Source organism: Cyprinodon variegatus, unplaced genomic scaffold (genome assembly GCF_000732505.1).
Source record: "Cyprinodon variegatus isolate N-32 unplaced genomic scaffold, C_variegatus-1.0 Scaffold4, whole genome shotgun sequence".
In the NCBI taxonomy this organism is placed as follows: Eukaryota; Metazoa; Chordata; class Actinopteri; order Cyprinodontiformes; family Cyprinodontidae; genus Cyprinodon; species Cyprinodon variegatus.
Window position 1 is genome coordinate 3,106,658 of NW_015150457.1, and position 19,058 is coordinate 3,125,715.

Here is a 19,058-nt window from a genome sequence, read left to right on the forward strand (position 1 = left end):
TTTTTTTTTTTTTTTTTTTTCCAGGTTAAGTAATGAAAATATGATGACGGTTCTGTTGATTTCTATTTTTCTATTAATGGTTTTGTGCTATCTATTATGATTTTAAACAAATTTGGCCTCTGTATTTTTTTTTAGCTAATTATTATTATTAGCTTATTTTCTGCTACCATAAATGTCCTGTTTCATTATAGGCAAAGTTTTTTATTTTTTATATTTTTTTTTCAAAAAGTCCAACACGGATTTTTCATGGTTTTCCTTTTTTTATTTATATAAAGTAGATCAAGTGAGTGAAAAGCTTTGACATTTAAAGAATAAAATAATTTACTGACAGCCTAAATCCTGCATTAGTTTAACACTGAATTAAAAAAAGCTGTTGAGAGGCAGAAAGCAGTGGGAAACGGAGAACCTTTTTCAACAAATTTGCTTTCTCGTTCAAGCTTTTGTTGCATCTCTTCAGCCCCACCTCCCTTTATTTGTCAACCGCTTTGGCTGAAATTAAATACGGCCGCTAAAGGAGGCACTGTTAAACTAATGGGTGTGTCTCTGAAAGGGTGGTGTTGGAGTTACTGGGCAGGAGAGGCACAGATCAGACAGCGGGTCTAAATCCATGCAGCAAAGATGCAAAGGTTTTACGAGAACACAGGAACTATGGAGCAACCAGAGAGGAAGAACAGTTTATTTTAGACAGATATAGATTTTTACTGATTTAAAAAAGTTATTGCATTTAATCTATTCGCGTCATTGCAAAATTTAATGTATTCAATCTTGATTTTATCTGAATATTTTGAGTTGTTTATTTTTAAGGTTAATTTATAAAAGATGAGGGATAATTATCAGCCATTACAGCAGGTTTGCTTGAATCAAAACCTCTGATTGAATAAAAACCTCTTGTCAGCATAGAAGCTTAAAGATGCTGCAAAAGAATCTCTAATGATGAGAAGTAAAGGGCTGGGCTGCCAGAACTCCTTGGTAACCACAGCAGAGAAAAGGAAAGGGGCCAGAGCTGCACCCCTCCCGCTGTGTGTGTGTGTGTTTGAGGAATGGACTGGCTGCTGGAGGCGTGGTGGTGTTGATGATTGGGGGGAGTGGTGGACCGTGTGTGTGTGTTTTTAGAGCGATGTGGGGTTAGAGACGTATCGTCAACACAGTAGACGCCCGCGTGCGCTTGGGAGAATGTGAACGTCGACCAGCAGAGCACCTTGGTTTATCTCCATTTTTTATCCAGGATTTGGCAGCTTTTCTGCTACTTCTGTTATAAGTAAAGTGTATCCCACTCAGTTGGAATAATGGTGTTCATTGGGACCTCGTTAAAATCTGTGATTAAGTTCTTCAAGAGGAAGGGTAAGACTATATTTTCTCTTCTTATTTTGTCTGTAAATATATCTTAAATACGTCGATCAGATTGAAGCCCATTTTTAGATCTATATGCGGATTTTCTACGGTTGAGCTTCCGATTGAACAGGATTTAACAGATATTCATACAACTTATAAGCAACTGGGGCTATTCTGCTTTACTGCTGCCTCTGCTGTGTTTCTCCTTGTTACCAGGTAACCTTTGATCAAAGGTTTTTAGAGCCAACACGTCATGATACTGAATAACTGATAAGAATAAGTCTGGAGAAACTTCCTATCATATTGAATTATTAGGCTTTCTTCATCCTTTAGGGGCAATGTTGTGCTTTGTTTTTGTTTATTTTATAGAATATACCAAGGCCACCTGTATCATGTATTAAAAGGAGATCAAGCTTAATGCCGTTATGGTAATATCGCATTACTTAATTCATCAATGAATGCGTATTAAGCACGTGAGGACTTAAACACCTGCCTGACTCAGAACAAGCAGCTTGTAAAAGTCTATCTGCAGGTTATTTATAGCCCGTGTTTGTGTCTAAGCTAAAGTTAAGGTGTTGTTAATTATTACCATAGCTTCTTAAACTTTGTCTTGCGTCTTTGTTTTTTTTCACCTGATGACAGAAAGCATTCCCATTTAGGAGTTTTGTGGACAGTGTATTCTGGAAAAGAAATGACCAATCATAAACCTTTAGCAGGTGGTTGTTAGAATTTAAACGCATTTGGACAAAAAGTTTCCAAACAGTAAGATTAGGCCTTGCTTAACATTTTTATTCAAACATATATAATTATTTCAATATTATTGGTTTAGAATGTTATTTTGCATTTTTTTTTTTAATTTAATTTAATTTTGTTTTAGAACGGCACTTCATCCTTTTCACAAGTACCAACTTGGTAGCTACCATTTGTGGTCGTTTTACACTTTTTATCAGTTTGTACACACGTTTTTTGTGTGAAATGCAGCCATCTTCCACATCAACAACCATGCATCTTTTTGCATACACCACCACCCACCATCATTTTTTTGCATAATGTTTGCTAGAATTTATTAGGACCTTTTTTAATCTTTCGTATATACTAGTGGTTTTGTTTGACCAGATGCTATAAACGGTTGTATTACACACGAACCAGTTAGCCCAATAGAACCAATACGAACTGTGATATGGTGTAAATGAAAGTCAACTACATTAGGTGTGAGGTTTTTTTTATTTCTAGGGCTTTTTTTCTGGCTAATTCATGAAAAACACTTTACTTCTATGTTATGGCTGAAGTTTGCAGCAATGTAATGGTAAAGAAACAGTTTAGAAGTAGTTTTATTGGTGATGTGAAGGACAAATTGACCTGGAGCCTTTTCAAGCACCACTATTTTGACATGGTTTTCCAAAACAGTAGTAAAAAGGATACGGTGTCTTATGTCAAAAGTAAGGAGTTCCAGTTATTTTCCATTGGCACAGCTTTCAGATGAGATGTATTGAGGTTCTTTTTACTTAGAGGTTAAACGTTTTAAGCTTAAAAGTAGAAATGTTCACATAAAATCATGAGAGGAGGGAAATTACCAACTCTAACTCCCATTTAAAAAATACCACACAAGCTCCTTTAGTCACAAACAGACATCATCAGCTGTTTATTTTCTTTTGGTGTCAAGTAACAAAGTACAAAAAGATTGTTACTGTACTTAAGTACACTTTTTAGGTATCTATTCTTTGCTCCATTACCTATTTTTCTTCATACTTCTGACTTCTAATCATTACATTTTTACACAAGTATCTGTACTTTCTATTTCTTTACATTATTTAAACAAACGTTACTCGTTACTCTTGGCTTCGGTTTAATGTTTATAAATATTTATTTCACGTCATGTGCGCCATCCAATGCAGATTGTTGGCGCCATCCACATCTAGTTAAAACTAGTGTAACTGGATGAGTCATATTACGCAAACACTCATTGGTTAGTTAAAGGAAATCATCAGAAGCAAGCAGGTGTTCTTCAAACTGCAAACGTGAATTGTCTATGCCATGCTACAATGTTGGATTCAGAAAAAGATGTTGAAATGTCTGAAAGGTCGGATGCAGGCGAGAGCGTATCGGGAGACCAACAAGACCTCCCTCATCCTTGGCCCTATCTAAAAAAAAATCTTTCTAAATAGTCGAAAAATTGAGCTTTCACTTCATATAGTGGCATCAGGGTTTTTTTTTTTAGGTTACTTTATACTTTTATACTTGAAATAGTTTTTTAGAGCACATACTTTTTCACTTTTACTTGAGTATAGAGGTCAAGTTGATACTTCAACTTTTACCAGAGCGTTTTTAAACTGCAGTATCTATACTTCTATTCAAGCAACAAATGTGTGTACTTTGGACACCACTGTTGACAACAATAGATGTTTTAAGGTCAGTAACTTTTATTGGTTTGAGGGTAAAAGAGGTCTGAGTTTAGAGGGGACATTTTTCTGCCCACCATGTTTCCATGCTTTGGTGTTGTTCTCTGCAGCCCCGCTCTCTTTACTGCTTCTCATGATGCGTTCCTCAAACTTATCACTTGCCTCTTTTCTCTCGGTTTCTATTTTGTTGGAGCCTAGGGAGGGGTGGGATGTCAGTGGACAGAAGGATTACTGAACTTTCAAAAAGACTTATATGCCAGTGTTCTGGGTGTGTGTGTGCTTGGGGGGTATTGTGGCACTGAAACCCCTGATGTGGAGACTGAAGCGATGGGACAATGCAGGCTTTGTGTCCCCAGTCCCCATGTCCTTGGTCTGCTTAGTAGTCTTTTCAAAACTCATAGTAGGAAAGGAGGCTGGGGGAGGGAGCTACCTGTGCTGACTGGGTGTGAGAGAGGGACAGAAAAAATGGATAATGTGAAATCTTTGAAGAGTTACTCGCCTTTAGAATCCTCATGTTACCGATGAAAGATGGAAGATCTGATGCAAGATTTGCCAGCATTATTTTAGAGTCATGTAAACTACCACATTTTGTAGATTATTTACATGTCTCATGAGCTTCAGATTAGAGTGCTGTGGGTAATTTCTCTGTTGTTTATCTGTTCTAATCTGACTTTTTCCTCAATTTTATTCCATAACTGTGACAACAAGCTTTTTTTTTTTTTTTTTTGCATTTATTTTGTGCATGATTAAACAGAACACCAGAAGCAACGGTGACATCATATGCTGTGTTGACATTTACTAATGTCTTTACCATTTTAAATTGGTGGTTAGCATGATTATCATGCATCACTATTTGTTAATGGCTGGTCATTAAAGCTGTAGGGAAGCGGCTGTTCCAAGGGTTGCAGTTCCGAATTCTCCCGAGTGGTGCACGACTTTACACAAGTGAATAAAGTGAATGTGATTGGTCGATTATCAAGGGGGCGGGATCGTTGTGGCAGAAGGTTCACAAGTAAGTTTGGTTGTGGCCTGTGTCTCGGAAGTATCTTGCTAACCAGTTAGCCACTTAGTGCTAGTAGGTTCCTAATGGGAAATTAGATTGGAACCAAGTAGCGCTTAGCAACGACACTGTCAAGGAACACTATGGACAGTGGAAACATGCAAGAGGAGGAGAGTTTTGTGTCAGGGGTCGCTGATATTTTCCTCCATCATACATTTTTTATTTAGAGGAGGAAAGCGGAGCAAAAGTTGTTGTGGAAGAGGACGCCAGGGCGGCAGAAGCTTGGTTTGGTCTAGAAGGCTTACAGCCGTGCATGTTTGAGTCCTTGCCTCGCAACGCTGCCAGTTCTGTTAGCTCTACGCCTGCCGAAGACACAGACGTCCATCCCCGTGAACACTGGGACGGAACTCAATAGTAAAATAAATTCTTCTTATTTCAACCATTGCGTATATTAGCTGCGACGTATGAATCAAGATGCTATAACCGAAAAGATTTGATTGACAGATGACCCTTGATATATGATTGGCCGAATTTAGGTGTACAAGCTGACGTATAACTAACTGACCTGCATAAAATAATAAGAAAACAGATTTTAAGACAGGATTTTTTTTTTAAAATATAAATTTTATAAGTTTTGGGACAATGTGGTCTGATAAAAAGTACAGTTATATACATGTTTAAGCCAGAATGATTTGAAATTTAAATATGATTTCCCTACAACTTTAAAGCTGAACAAATTTACCAAAAATCAAAAGAGTTTGAACCAAAATTGAGATTATGATTTTATATTGGTTTTACTTTGCACTAATAGCATTCATGATGGCTTTGGGTTTTGCTTCAGGGTTTCATTGTATTCATGGCCTTAAATGCTGTCTTGCTCAGAATCTATTGTTGCAGGACTTTCTAGCTCCCAAGAGACTCTCTCCTATTTTCTGCAAATCCATTTACAGCATATTTCTGCCACCTAAAGGGCTGGATGTCAAGTTTTACTCTCTTTAAGCATACCAAGAACACAAATTGAGTTTCTATTTGATGTGGAAGCTGCATTTTCCTAAGCTGTAATAGGAATAGGTCCCATTTTCACATTTGAAATCATACTTTACTGATACCTCGTAAAGTTTGTGTTGGTTATCAGTGGTCGATATATTCCATCATCAAATGTTTAAAAGTTTCAAGATTTTTTCTCCACTTGTGTTCGTCTCAGACAATGAGACTGAAATGGACACAGGTGTGCTAAAGGTTCTGAAGTTAGGGCTGTTAAGTTTATAAACTAATGAGAAGATCACTAAATACTTCTTTGGATTAGAAATATGAAAGAAATGTTCAAGTAAATATATAAAAAGAAGAGTAATACTCACGAGCACTGTCTTTTATTTAACACTCTCTCAGCTCATTACATCTTAATTGTACTGGTTAAATAGAAAAAGTAAAGCCACCTTGCCTTGGCCTTTTTCTGGGATAAATTTAGTTTTGTACCCTTCTAAAACTAATAATGGTGCATAAATCTATTCTGAATAGGATTCTCTTGGGCTTTTTCCATGCATGTGCTGCTACATCCTTGAATGTTTATGGTTTAAAGCTCACTTGTGCGATTATTGTACTTAAAGCATGTTGACTCTTTCCTTTTTTTGCCATTTGTAATTTAGCGGGACTCTGCATGTAACAACAAACATACAGCAGAAAATAGAGGAACAAAAAAACAAGAAAGAAAAGAGAACATGAATAAAAACAATCCACCTTCTTCTCAGCTTTTAAGCTGCGAATGGTTGATCGTTTATGAATGAGCTGTGGAGCCATTTAGGTGCCGAATTTAAAAGACTTTTCACTAATATAAAAAGACTTGAAAATCACTAATAATAGCCTCTAATGTAAAGGTGCAAACACACGCAAGAACCTTTGTAATGGTCACTGTTGAGACATTTAGAAATTTAACTGTATATCAAAGCAGCTATGTGTTTTTTAATGAGCCATTTGCAGCCTGCTCCCCCCCTCCCTTACCCAGTGGTGCCTCCATCCTCCCCCGACACGCATGCAGTGCTCCTCTCCTGGCTCATTTGCACCTGTGAAGGGGACAAAAAAAAGAAGAGAAAAAAAAAAAAAGCACTCCCCACACCTAGATCCACTGCCATGATCCGTCCCCCTTCACCCTACTCTGGTTGGGACTTGTGCTGATTTCTTCAGAGTAGTGTTGGTCATGAAAGAGAAACAGATGGTTCTCTAAATGGAGATAATTCTACATCCACGGTCACCAACGTTGGCCTGGCTGCGCTCCCTCGGTAAGCTCTAAATAGTCTGACTCAGATTTTCACACATTAAGTGAGGAAAACGTGGCTGCAGATGGAAACTGATCCACAGATAAAGTAGAAATACCTTGATAGCAATGGTGTGAAGCTACTTTTATCTGATAAAAGGCATTAAGACTAAGTTTTAAACTCATCCAGAGGGTGTATACCTCAATCTCAGCAACCTGTACTTAAAGCAATTTCTCATTAGATTCTTTCAATTAGAAACGGTATAATGTGTGCCACATATTGTGTTTCTTAAAGGATTATTTCAGGTTTTAAAGAGGTTATAGTTGTTTGGGTTTTACATGGTAATTTATTTTCCCTCTCCTCTGACTTGTGAAACTTCTTTGCGACGTCTCAAATAAGCGTTGTATTGGTAGTGTGGAGTCTGGCACCTTTGTTGGAGAAAACCCTCAATTTCCTCTTCCCTTTCTTTCCTTCAGCCACATGTAAACAAACCCTTGGAGTTTACCACTTTATAAGGGCTCTAGATAACGTTGTCAGTACCGTTTCAGACCCCCCCCCCTTTCAAACGCACACTTAGTCATTTCATCTTTCCCATTTCTTATTAGGAACCAAACACTTTGAACCCGAGTAAAGTAAGGACCTTATTTTACTTCTGGTGGCTATTCAATATTTTTCTAAACTGTGGAGACCAATAATCATTAAATGATTAGATCTATGTTGTTGTATGAAGACTTCTTTATTTCTTTTTCTATTTGGGCCAATTTACTGTTATGAAATATGACCAATCATGACCATAACACCAGGCTAGGTGTTATGGTCATTTTCTGAGTCATGATTTCATTCATGAGTCAGGAATTTTGGCCCTACATAATGTAGAAATGTGCCTACATTTTGTAAATAATAATGTAAAAATTATTTAGTAAAAAAAATGACTATTGAGCCGATATGACTAGTGAATTTCTCCACTGTAAGATCAATAAAGCCTATCTTATCTTAATGAGCAAGTACTGTTTAATACCCTGTGCAATAATCCTGTTAAATAAGAGACTTCAGCTGTTATAGTTATCTCATCACCTCACTGTTGTTCTTTACCTGTTACCACTTTAATGTACAACACCAAATCCATATGTGTATTAGTCACCTTAAAGCTCTGCCTTATTTATTTTTTTCTCTCGATCCGTTGTATAATGTGGATGCACCCCATTGAACCAATGTGACAAGTGAATTTTTCTTATCTTATCTTAAAAACCCTTACAATTTCTCTATATATCATATCCCCTACCCCCAATCCTTTACAGGTCTTGATGTTTAGACCAATAAAACCAAAGAGATAACTTTTAGTTCAACAAGGCTAATTCTTTATGGTTCATTGTCTCTGCAGCTGTGTCTAACCTGGATGAGGAGAGCAAATGGACAGTCCACTATACAGCTCCCTGGCATCAACAAGAGAACGTCTTCCTCCCAGGCAGCAGGCCGCCCTGTGTAGAGGACCTCCACCGGCAGGCAAAAGTCAACCTCAAAACTGCTTTGCGAGGTAAAAACCTAAATTGAGTGCCTCAAAAAATGCTCTCTTAGACGTTTCTTTGGCCTTACATTTGTTGTGGTATTTTTTTTTTTGCCAGTTAACACTGTTAGCATTACCAAAAGAATAAATAAAACACCCTTATCTGATTTTAAAAGGGTGTTTTATCCAGGAGCAGCAGATGTTTAAAGGTCTTCTTCACTCTGTTCAGCCTTCTTGTTGTCTGCTGAGAGTCTTGCTCTCTCTCGCTCTCTTGCAACCTCAATAAACTGCAGAAATGTTTTGAAGTGTCATAAAAAAGCACTTTAATCACCATGCTAACATGGAGTTAATTTCCCTTAGTAACAACCTGCACACTGAAGAGCAATATCGTCATTGTTCTGCTAAGATGAATTCACAAATTTTACAAAAATCAAACTTTTGCGTTTTCCAACTGGCTTTTGGCACACTTTTTTAATACGTTTTGGTCAGGGGTGCGATTAATACTCCAGAACCAATTTTAAATTGAAAATATACTGATAGATTTTCAATTAATCTACCATAATAAAACAATTTTACGTGACATTGTTCCTCTGTGTTTAAAAAAGGCCACCGGAAACAGAAATGCAATGCATCATTGGCATTGTAGTGTGGCGGCCTCCCTATAGGTCACGCTGGTCATGATCAACCAGAGATCATAATAAAATAAATAACATTCGCATTGTTGACACCTTGAGTTACAAGGTTGTTGTGATTAATCAGATCTATTGCAGAACCACATTCATGTTTACCCTTAAAATAATGTTTTTTAATTAAGATGGCGCCATATCTTCCTTTAGACATCACCGTGTTATCTGAACCTTTCCTGGAAAGTTTGCATACCTATATTCCTTCGACCTATAGCCTGGTTTGACTTATTTATGGATTATTTCTCTTTATAATGGATATCATGCCTGGTCCAACTTATCCTCCGCTGTGACTTATAGTCCGTAAAATACAGTAGTTTGTTCTTCTGTTTTAGTTTATGTTCCCCCCCTAATATTTTCTTATACTATCAACACTAATACAGCTAAAGCTGATCCAGAATGCCGCTGCCCGTGTCCTCACTAAGACTCCCTCTATCTCAAAGAATAGACTTTAAAATACTTCTGTTAGTCTATAAATCTCTGAATGGCTTAGCACCTAAATACATCACAGACTTGCTATCAGTGTATCAACCCTCCAGACCACTCAGGTCTTCTGGCTCCAGCCTGCTCTGCATACCTAGAACCAGAACTAAACATAGAGAAGCAGCATTTAGTTCCTATGCTCCACTTATCTGGAACAAACTTCCAGAAAACTGTAAAAGTGCAGAAAGCCTGAGTTCCTTTAAATCAAGACTAAAAACACATTTGTTTAGGATTGCCTTCGACTGTTCTAGTTAAACAGTTCAACTAAAACATCATTAGTTCAACTTTTTTATTTTCTTTAGTCCAAATGTTTTTAAAGTTCTTTTTTGTTTATTTTATTTTATTTATTTATTTTTTTCCTACTTGCTTTGATTCTGTTTTATTTTTCCTATATTTTAATCATGTAAAGCACTTTGCATTGTCTTTGTACTGAATTGTGCTACACAAATATATTTGCCTTGCCTTGCCTTGCATTGCCTTAAGGCATGTGAGTCATAAAATCCAATTGAAGCTAATTAAAATCAACTAGTATTTGTCAAAATCCTGCTTACTCTTGACTCTCTAGAATCTCATTTGTAAAAAGGATGTGCCAATGAGTGAATCTAATTTAACTCAAGACGATTTATATTGAGTCAATTAGTAAAATAGGCTTATTTTTAAATCAAAGTGGTTTGATTCCCTGCTTTAATGGTATTTTTGTCCAAAAAGGCCATTAAAATACAAAAGAAATGGATATTTCAACCCTCAATTGGGCAGGTTTTCAGTGGAACCTTGACTTCCTGCCGGTTAAAGCTAATCTTATATTAACGGTAATTTAGACGTTCGGCCGAGGTCAACATTTCTCATTGTTTTCAGGTAAAATGACCCGGTATTTATTTGCGACTCAGTGAAAAACAGTAAAAAAAATGTCCAAACACGTCATCCAGTGTTTATCCAACAACACAAAGAGTGTGAGATCCTTCCTTTTCCTTTTGGTCAACAAGCCACACCTTCGTTGCTCAGCAAACACATGGAGTCAAATTTCTGCACAGACACAACTTTGTATGTAAAATTATCACTTTCCCAGGAAAGGAAGCGGGAATTCCAGTGAATACCTGGACTGGTTTTGCTGAGAGTTTCTGCACAAGCCTTCTTATCGGCTCATTGCTCAGATAAACGTGTGAGAAGCGGATCAAATACATGCAGGTGTGGGTATCAGACTCCTAGCAACTGTAAGAGCAGGAAGTTTATACTCCTGGATGGCCTTGTGGGTCGAAGTTAATGGTGGGAGAAAGGGGCAAATGGGGACCAGGCTGTTTTAACATGATGCTTTATGTTAGCGAGTTGCCGTCTTATAGACACTACAATCTGACCCTTGTAAGGTTACTAATAGATATTACCTCCTGAAATATTGATGCTACTAAAAAGAAATCCACGCAAAATCACTTATAGCTGCTGTGATTAATTTAACCAGCCCTTTGTCCCAAAAGCGTCCCATCTCCCAGGTTTCCTAAGTGGCAGCCAACAGTTGCCAGTGACAGCACCTGTCCTCCTCCAGGAGGTCCAGGATCCTTTAATGATCCTCACATATCAGTTACAGCCTCATAATGTTTTGTTTTTGTCATTTTTCTTGTAGCAAAATAACACCTTTTGCATGTTCTGTAGTGATCACCTTTTTCTCCTTTACGGTTTTGTACATTGGTTGTTAAATACCATAGACATTGCATCTCTTTCATACACTCCATCAATCTTTATGTCCCCATCTTTAATAGCAGAAGTGGTAAAATAGTTTCCTGTAATCTATTTTATAGTTTATTATTACAAATTGTGATTCAAAAAATAGGTCTGATTAGTGTGCATAATTTCTCGCTTATCAAAAGAGTCTATTGGCATATGGGGATCAGAAATAATAGTATGTTTTTGTGCAATTAAAGTACAGACAGTGAATACATGAAAGCCTCTAAAACACGAACCCAGAGTTGGTATGCATGGAAATTTAACAATGCTATCAATACAAATATTTGTCTGGACATAAATGACAAAAGCACAGCTCCACTAATTTGTAATTTTCTCATTGTTCACCTGATTTTATTTATTTTACATTACTACAATAAAATCCACTGAGATACTGCAATGGGGTCCTGGGCAGAAAAGCTGTAGCACACATTGAAGATGTTATACAGCACAAACATAAATCATATATACAAATATAGAAACAAGATAAATGATAATTATTCACCAACACTAGCTCAGATTAATAGATTCATGTTGCTTATTATTAGGGATTTATTAAGATAAGTATAAAGAAATAAGATCAGAGTAACAGGCAATGTTACAATATACAAATGCTCTTAATTCAAGGAGTCTTGGGTTTTGAAAGGAATCTGAAGACTTGATAATTTCCATTTTTCTCTGTCAGACTGAAGCAAAACAACATGTTTGTATTCCTCATGATTCAGAGTGTATTAAAGGTTCAGCAACAATTCTTTCAGTTTCTAATACAAACCTTCAAAATGAAAAATGTAATGAATTGAAAGGTGAGATTTTAGCATTTAAATCTTAATAGAAGTAAACTACCGTAATACGTAATTTTACGCCAGCATGAACTGTAAAAGTCATCCCTAATCCCCAGCAATCTGCTGCTGCACAAAAACTATTACATTTTTCCGTAATGCGACCTTTCGTCTGTGGTATCTCTCTGCAGTCCTGATGGATCACAGCTTTTATTTGTAATGCGACCCAGATGAAATTACTGTACGAATTAGGGTTTACAGTAACTGAGGGGTGAGAGAGACTTTGTTCCACTTATATGCAGACACAAACAGCATTATTGCATTGGTATAGATACATGACCCTGAATTCTGCTCCGCTTTTTTAAACAATCAATACTCACCCAGTTTCTCAGCCTCACTGTGCCCCTTTGACACCCATAGGAGACCTTCCCAGAAGATGAGTTTCAGGAAGTATGCCAGCCAGTTGGAAAAAAGTCAATGTGCTTCCAGTTCCTCATTAGTATTTTAGGGTGATTATATAAATCTATCCTATTCATTGCCTCCAAGATCAATCAGTTTTCATTTCAAAGTAGAGTATAACACATTTCCAGTCTGAAAAGAAAAAAGTCAATCAACCTCTGAATTCAGTTAAATTACATTCATTTATTGATCCCAATTATTCCATTGCAATACAATGTAATGCAATTTTCAGCTTAATATAGTTTTTTTAAATTGTTTTTTGGAAACATACATTTGCCTTATTTGATATATTTATAAAAAAAAGGAAAAACAATGTAATGAAGTACTGTTTTAGCTATAAATGCTTATTGAAATGTTTCTTATATCGAAAGCGTTAAAGTAGTACTTAAACTTAATTTGCTGTTTTGGTTTCTGTTCAGTTCTACCTAGCAACAAGAAACCCTTATCTTAATCCGTCATCTAAATTCATGCCCCACCACAGTCTCACTGTCACCCTACTAATTACCATCATGCCTCCTAATTCCCATCTAACTGACTGGCACCTCATCTGCCTGTTCTTGCATTAGCTGCATGTGTCAGCCCCATCGGGCTCCATTAGCTGGCAGTATTATACATGCATCGGTGTGTCTCTTCATAGGGACACGCTGTAATTGAGCGAGAATGAATTAAACACATTAACAGGATCAAAAGGAGGATCTTTGAGGTGACAAGCTAATGGCAAAGTGGATGTACTCTGATTTGCATTCAAAATTTATCTAGAGCTTTTATACATGTTTCAAAAAACAGCTACATAAACCGTGTAAAGGTTTTTATATTTGCATTATTTAGATAATCTTTAAAAAGAAAGAAAAAAAATCAGGCAGATATTTGTAAATGCACCATTAGATAAAGGTTCATCCCAGTTTTTAAGATACTTAACTTTTAGATTCTTATATTTTGAAAGTCTAAGATGTATGATATTTAAGATTAAAAGGTTGTAAAATAAAACAGAAATGAGTGAATACAGTATTAAACAGAGCAACAATGTGCTTTGCGCTCCCCTGAGGGAACAGGAGGTAGGAGGGGATGGTTCCACCATCTGTGTGTGACAGACTGAAACTGATACCACCTCCTCTGGTTCCACATAAACACATACTCGTTTCTTTATATCAAAGTTTGGCGAACACAGACGCACTCTGAAACACACACATTATGACAGCAGGTGGTGACATGAAGACAGAAGCAGCGCTTAGCCTAGTCCAAAAGGGGATCATGATCACATGGCCGTCAGACGTACAAAAACAGCACATTTTACAGCATTTTCCACTATGGGCAAATAAAAATGAACTGAACAACTAAGTTCATGGTAGCGATAGAGTTCAGCCAATGGATTTAAATTGTAAGAGGTTACAACTAATGGAAAAAGTAAATTTAGTTGCACAGAATACACAAAAATTAGCATGAGGCCAATCAAGATCATTTCAGTTCTGAAATTTTAGATAATGACTACAGAATTGTAAAGAAGGCTGCAGATTTGACAGGAGCAAAGCAGACAGTTTGCATCCAACTAGAGTAAGAAGATCCAAAAGATCAAAGGGTTTCTATTGGAAAAATGTTCATGGAAAATTAAGAGGAAGGAAAAAAATTGATAGAAAAAGGTTCACAATCCTTGGAATCTCCTGCTTTGGATTAAAAGGAGCTAAATTCAGTTCAGAGGGGTTCATTTTTGTATTGACTTTATTTTGATAAGTGACACTGGCTTTATATCTACTGCTAGATCTAAAACTAATTCAGCAGGTTTCATTTCAGCAAGTATAATTAAAAAGACTTAATGGCTTGATTTAACAGGTTTTTATTGTTTATTTCAGTTAAATAAAAACAATTAGTGGAGTAAAAAGCTCACTGAGGTTTGTGTATTCCTGTTGTAGAAGCAATTTCACTGAGATATAGAGATAATTCGGACATAAATATGACTTAAAACAGTCAGCTTCTACTTAGTGGTTTTTCTATCTGGTTTTACAATAACCAACTCTTTGTTTTTCCTTTTTATTCCAGAATGTGATAAGTTGAGGAAAGATGGTTTCCGGAGCTCCCAGTACTACTCTCAGGGTCCCACCTTCTCTGACCCTAAACAGGCCAGCCTACAGGATGAAGAGGATGATGAAGATGACAGAAAGGTAGGCATTTAAAAACATGGATTTGCAGGGTAACGTGGAGAAAATGTTTGTTACACATTAATAAAGTTAGTCATTTAACAATATGGTATAATGTGATTTCCAACACTGGGCTTTGTGGTCCACTTTTAATCCTGGATCCTTGCTGTAAAACTCTTTGGTTGATAATGCCATGAAGTGCTGTAGAAGCCTCATAACCATCTAGTTTAGGAAACCAGTAGATCATGCTGGGCAGCAGCCCCTAAGAACCTGGTATTACTCAATCTAAGTCTGCCCTCTAGTGGTTAGAGAGGGAAATGTGACATGTTTTCATGCAGCTTCATTCCTGCTGTAATCTGTTTGACATTTTTAAAGGAGAGTCGTCTAAAACTTCAACATTTTAGTGATAAATCAATGTTCTTTTTATTTAATTTAGCCATAGTTCTGTTTTCTTTTTCTTTCTTTTTTACACAGACTTTAGAGTAGTGTACCTTTTATTCTTAGTTGTTATGATAGGTCTATGGAGAGATAATAAAATTGGACAAAACTGAAATAGGAAATTGAGCTAATGAAAAAAGATGTTATTTATTTGTGCTTTTTTGTTTGAAACCATATGTTATGGACCAGATAAAAGGAAGTTGAATTGAGTGAATTGTTAAATATTTCATATTTCTGGCAAACAAAGTTTTGTTTTGACAATGGTAAGTTGGAGTACTTGATAGATGTGGAAAAGGAAAACCCAAATGAGGTCAAATAGTTTGTTTTCCCTGTCTTTAAGTCTAAATATTTTATGTTTCCATCCATTTGCACGCAGTCTTTTACAAGTTTTATAAACAAAGCCCCTTCTCCACAAAAAGTGTCTCTTTTTTTTTTTTTACACACTTCTATTCCTAGGAACTGTCTGACCATAGTATAGACTTAAAAGTTTTATCCATGTTATGCAGCTTTATTTTAACTTTTCTGACCTTCCTCTCATTATTTCCATCTCTGTCCACTAACCTACATCCTGTTAGACCAGATGCAGCCTTACCCACTCTGTTGTCTTTGTCCTCATGTCCTTCGTTCTGCCGTCACTTCTTGTTGTCCTGATCCTAACTCTGTTTGACAGCCTCTTTAAGAACAGGAAACTGGCTTCATGTTTAACCTGAAGAAAATGTAGAGAACAATCCATGCTTCTTTCTGCTTGCTCTTTTTTGCCTAAAATTGCCCTTATTTTGCTTTGCTTCTAATCTCTTGTTTGCTCAATTTTTCCTTTTAAAATGTCCCTTTTCATTTCTTTTCAACCAGCCCAACGCTGTAAATAAAGGATAATACAGAAATGTATCCTCTGTAAGAAGTTGGGAGGTAGGGAAGTTAAAAGTCCATTAAATAATATCATTTTCCATAAACAAACAGACTTTAAATCATGTAAAAGAATATTATCATTATATCTAGAATGATCTACCCATTGTTGGTTAAATTAAGATGGGAAATAAAACAAAGTCTGATTCTACACACTGCTTATTAGACGAAATGATAGAAATCTGGGAACCGACACAAATTCCTAAGAATTTAATAGGAGCTTATAGCCAGATTCTGAGCTTTAACTAAAGCGCAAAAATAGTCTTAGACTGGTAATGTCCAAACTATCAGCAACCAGACACACGATAAAAAAATAGAAAACACCTTTTTTAAAGTCAGAGTTACTGTTATTGAAACTCTTACTTATTTAGCTTAGATGGTTAAATTTTTCGCTCTGAGGATGGAAGGAGCTCCAAAACCTGAGCTGAGTTAGTTAAGCTGATCATGGTGGAGGGTGAAAACAATACTAGATACTTTTACCCAAACATCTCACAAAATAAAATATTAAACACAGCCAAACTTCTTGCAGCCAAACTGCCTTTTATAGACTAGTAAAGGGAGGAAGGGGTTAACTAGTCGGGCACAGACTTTTAAAACCCGAGCAGACAAACTCCTATAGCATCAAGGGTGAATTTTTGCTTTAGACCAGGGGTCTTTAACGTTTGCCAGGCCAAGGACCCCCAAACTGATGGCAAGATGGAGCGGGGACCCCTAATTATCTATAGTACGAAATTGTGTTATATTAAACTGGCCCTATAGTCACTCTATTACAGATGGATTAATTTAACGAAAGTAATTTTGCCCTGGGATTATTAAAGTATTTCTGATTCTGATTCCTGGTTGATGGGACAGGTGTTGTGCATAAAACGGTGTCCAGCTTGAAAGAGCTCCTGTGTATCGCTGAATGTGTGCATTGATGACTGAAGGACATCTTCTGCCTTATTTATCTGTTTACTACAGTGTGTTGAATTCATCTTAATGTGGATTTAAATACATTTCAATCAGTGGAAAAATTTGCAGGGGGGAATATAAAAAAAAAAGTCTAATCAGCCAAAACTTTCGCGACCCCCTTTCAGTACCTCCAAGGACCCCCTAGGGGTCGCGGACCCCCTGTTTAAGACCTTCGCTTTAGACTACATTCATCATCCTGTTATCCCACTCATCAAAAAACATAGATAATTCATACTCTGCTTTCACAAAAGTTTGCCACAATCAACAATAAATATGGGAGCACTGATCGATCAGCTAGCCCAATCTACCTACTCGTGAAACCAAGCTTATCCACCGATCTTATTTACCTTCAAAAAACATCTCAAAATCAGCCATTACCAAAGCTCCAAACTTTCTGTTTGGATTAAGAGCTCTACTTTATGCAGATGAGTAGAGTTGTCCTATGTTTACAGGCGTGTTTTAATGTCAATTGAAACATTAAAGTTTGTAGGTGACCTTATGATGCTTTACATTGTCAGATATAAAGAGAAAATTTAAGAGCGGCCAAAATCTGACAGTTCAGGCTTTTTAAAGATCCGTGATTGGCTTGAAACTCTAATGATAAATACAAAGTTAGAAATGAAGTAATAATCATCCTAATGCTTTCTGAATATACAAACCAGTTTTGACTGATAAGGACATTTTTTATTTAATTTTAAAGATTTAGAGAATAGCCAGTAAAAAAGAGACAAAGCATGGTTTGAACTACCAGGCTTCCACCTGCATAGTTAGCTTGGGTCTAATCTATGGTCCTACGGGTCAGTTTGACCTGCAAAGAAAGACATCTGTAGATATGAGCTTTGCTTTAAGAGTTCGTCAGTGTGTAGTACAAAACCTCAGTGAGTTGCGATTGCAAACAATCAGCTCTTTAGTGGAAACCAGTAATTTTTTGCAGCATTTTCCCTCAGATGAAAACACAAAGTTGTTAAAATGTCTCTTTTACTGGAGACTAATGGCTCAATTTAACGTGGCTGTCTGCTCCACTCTTCATTTTCACGATTGAGGACTCTTAGTGTGTCAGCTCAGTTTACTGCTTGAATGCTTTTGTCTCTCTCCTGGCTGCTCTGCAGCTTTTATCGTGCCATCTTCAGATGTTTGGTCAGTTCAATCAACAGTTTCCATTTGGATCTGACTGATCGTAAAACATGTTTAGGGCTCTAGAAACATTTAAAGGTCAATCCATGAAGAATCTCCAATTGATGCATTAGGAAAACTCTCACGAGTTTTTAATGCTCAGACTCTTCTACTCTTGTTTTTTGTCCTTCTGATTGCTGCCTCTCCTCACTGCTTCTTTCAAGCTTTGTATTTTCCACAACATTAAACATTTACTCTGCTGTCCTCCTGCAGTCGACAGCGTCATCAGTGGAGGATGACAAATCTCAGCTCTCCATGAGATCTCCGACGCCGCAAGCAGGTAGCGAGACAGGGGAGGCGTCTGAAGCAGACGGACGGGTGGTATGGAACAAGGCCGCTCCCCTTCCCACCCCGGAGGAGAAGATGAGGCAGGTGGCTCAGGCTGTGCCCACAGATGTGGTTCCTATCAACATCACAGGTACGTTAGATGTCCCAAGGCACAGCCAACCAACCTTCTGCATCCGTCCTCTTTCTGCTTTACTGATAACTTTTATCAGTATTTTGGTAAATCTGTTCATAAAAACACTTTGGGTTTAAATTCAACCCTAGTTTCTACAACATAATAAAAACCAGGGTCATTGCTTAGTCTGGTCATACATGTTATTAAATCTGATAAAACATGGATAAAGAAAATAATGTATGAAAAATACAGCTTTCACATTGTCTAAAATATATCCATCCATCCATCCATCCATCCATCCATCCATCCATCCATCCATCCATCCATCCATCCATCCATCCATTTATCATCCATCTATTGACATCGATCATCCATCCATTCATCCATCCATAATCTATCATCCATCCATCCATCCATCCATCCATCCATCCATCCATCCATCCATCCATCCATCCAT

The 19,058-nt window shown here is 37.0% G+C and overlaps 1 protein-coding gene across 8 annotated transcripts in view; it reads left to right on the forward strand.

The window, feature by feature from the left end:
• The window catches only part of nhsl1 (NHS like 1), a 129,177-nt gene that overhangs the window by 97,149 nt on the left and 12,970 nt on the right, over positions 1-19,058 (forward strand). For 6 of the 8 annotated variants that reach the window (XM_015372719.1, XM_015372774.1, XM_015372725.1 and 3 more), the window contains exons 2-4: positions 8,365-8,517; positions 14,639-14,760; positions 18,415-18,619. In XM_015372719.1, coding sequence (XP_015228205.1) covers positions 8,365-8,517; positions 14,639-14,760; positions 18,415-18,619 — 480 coding nt within the window. Of the gene's footprint in view, positions 1-1,099; positions 1,342-6,925; positions 7,008-8,364; positions 8,518-14,638; positions 14,761-18,414; positions 18,620-19,058 lie in introns of those variants that run through there. The other 2 variants (XM_015372745.1, XM_015372755.1) reach the window with 2 other exon arrangements.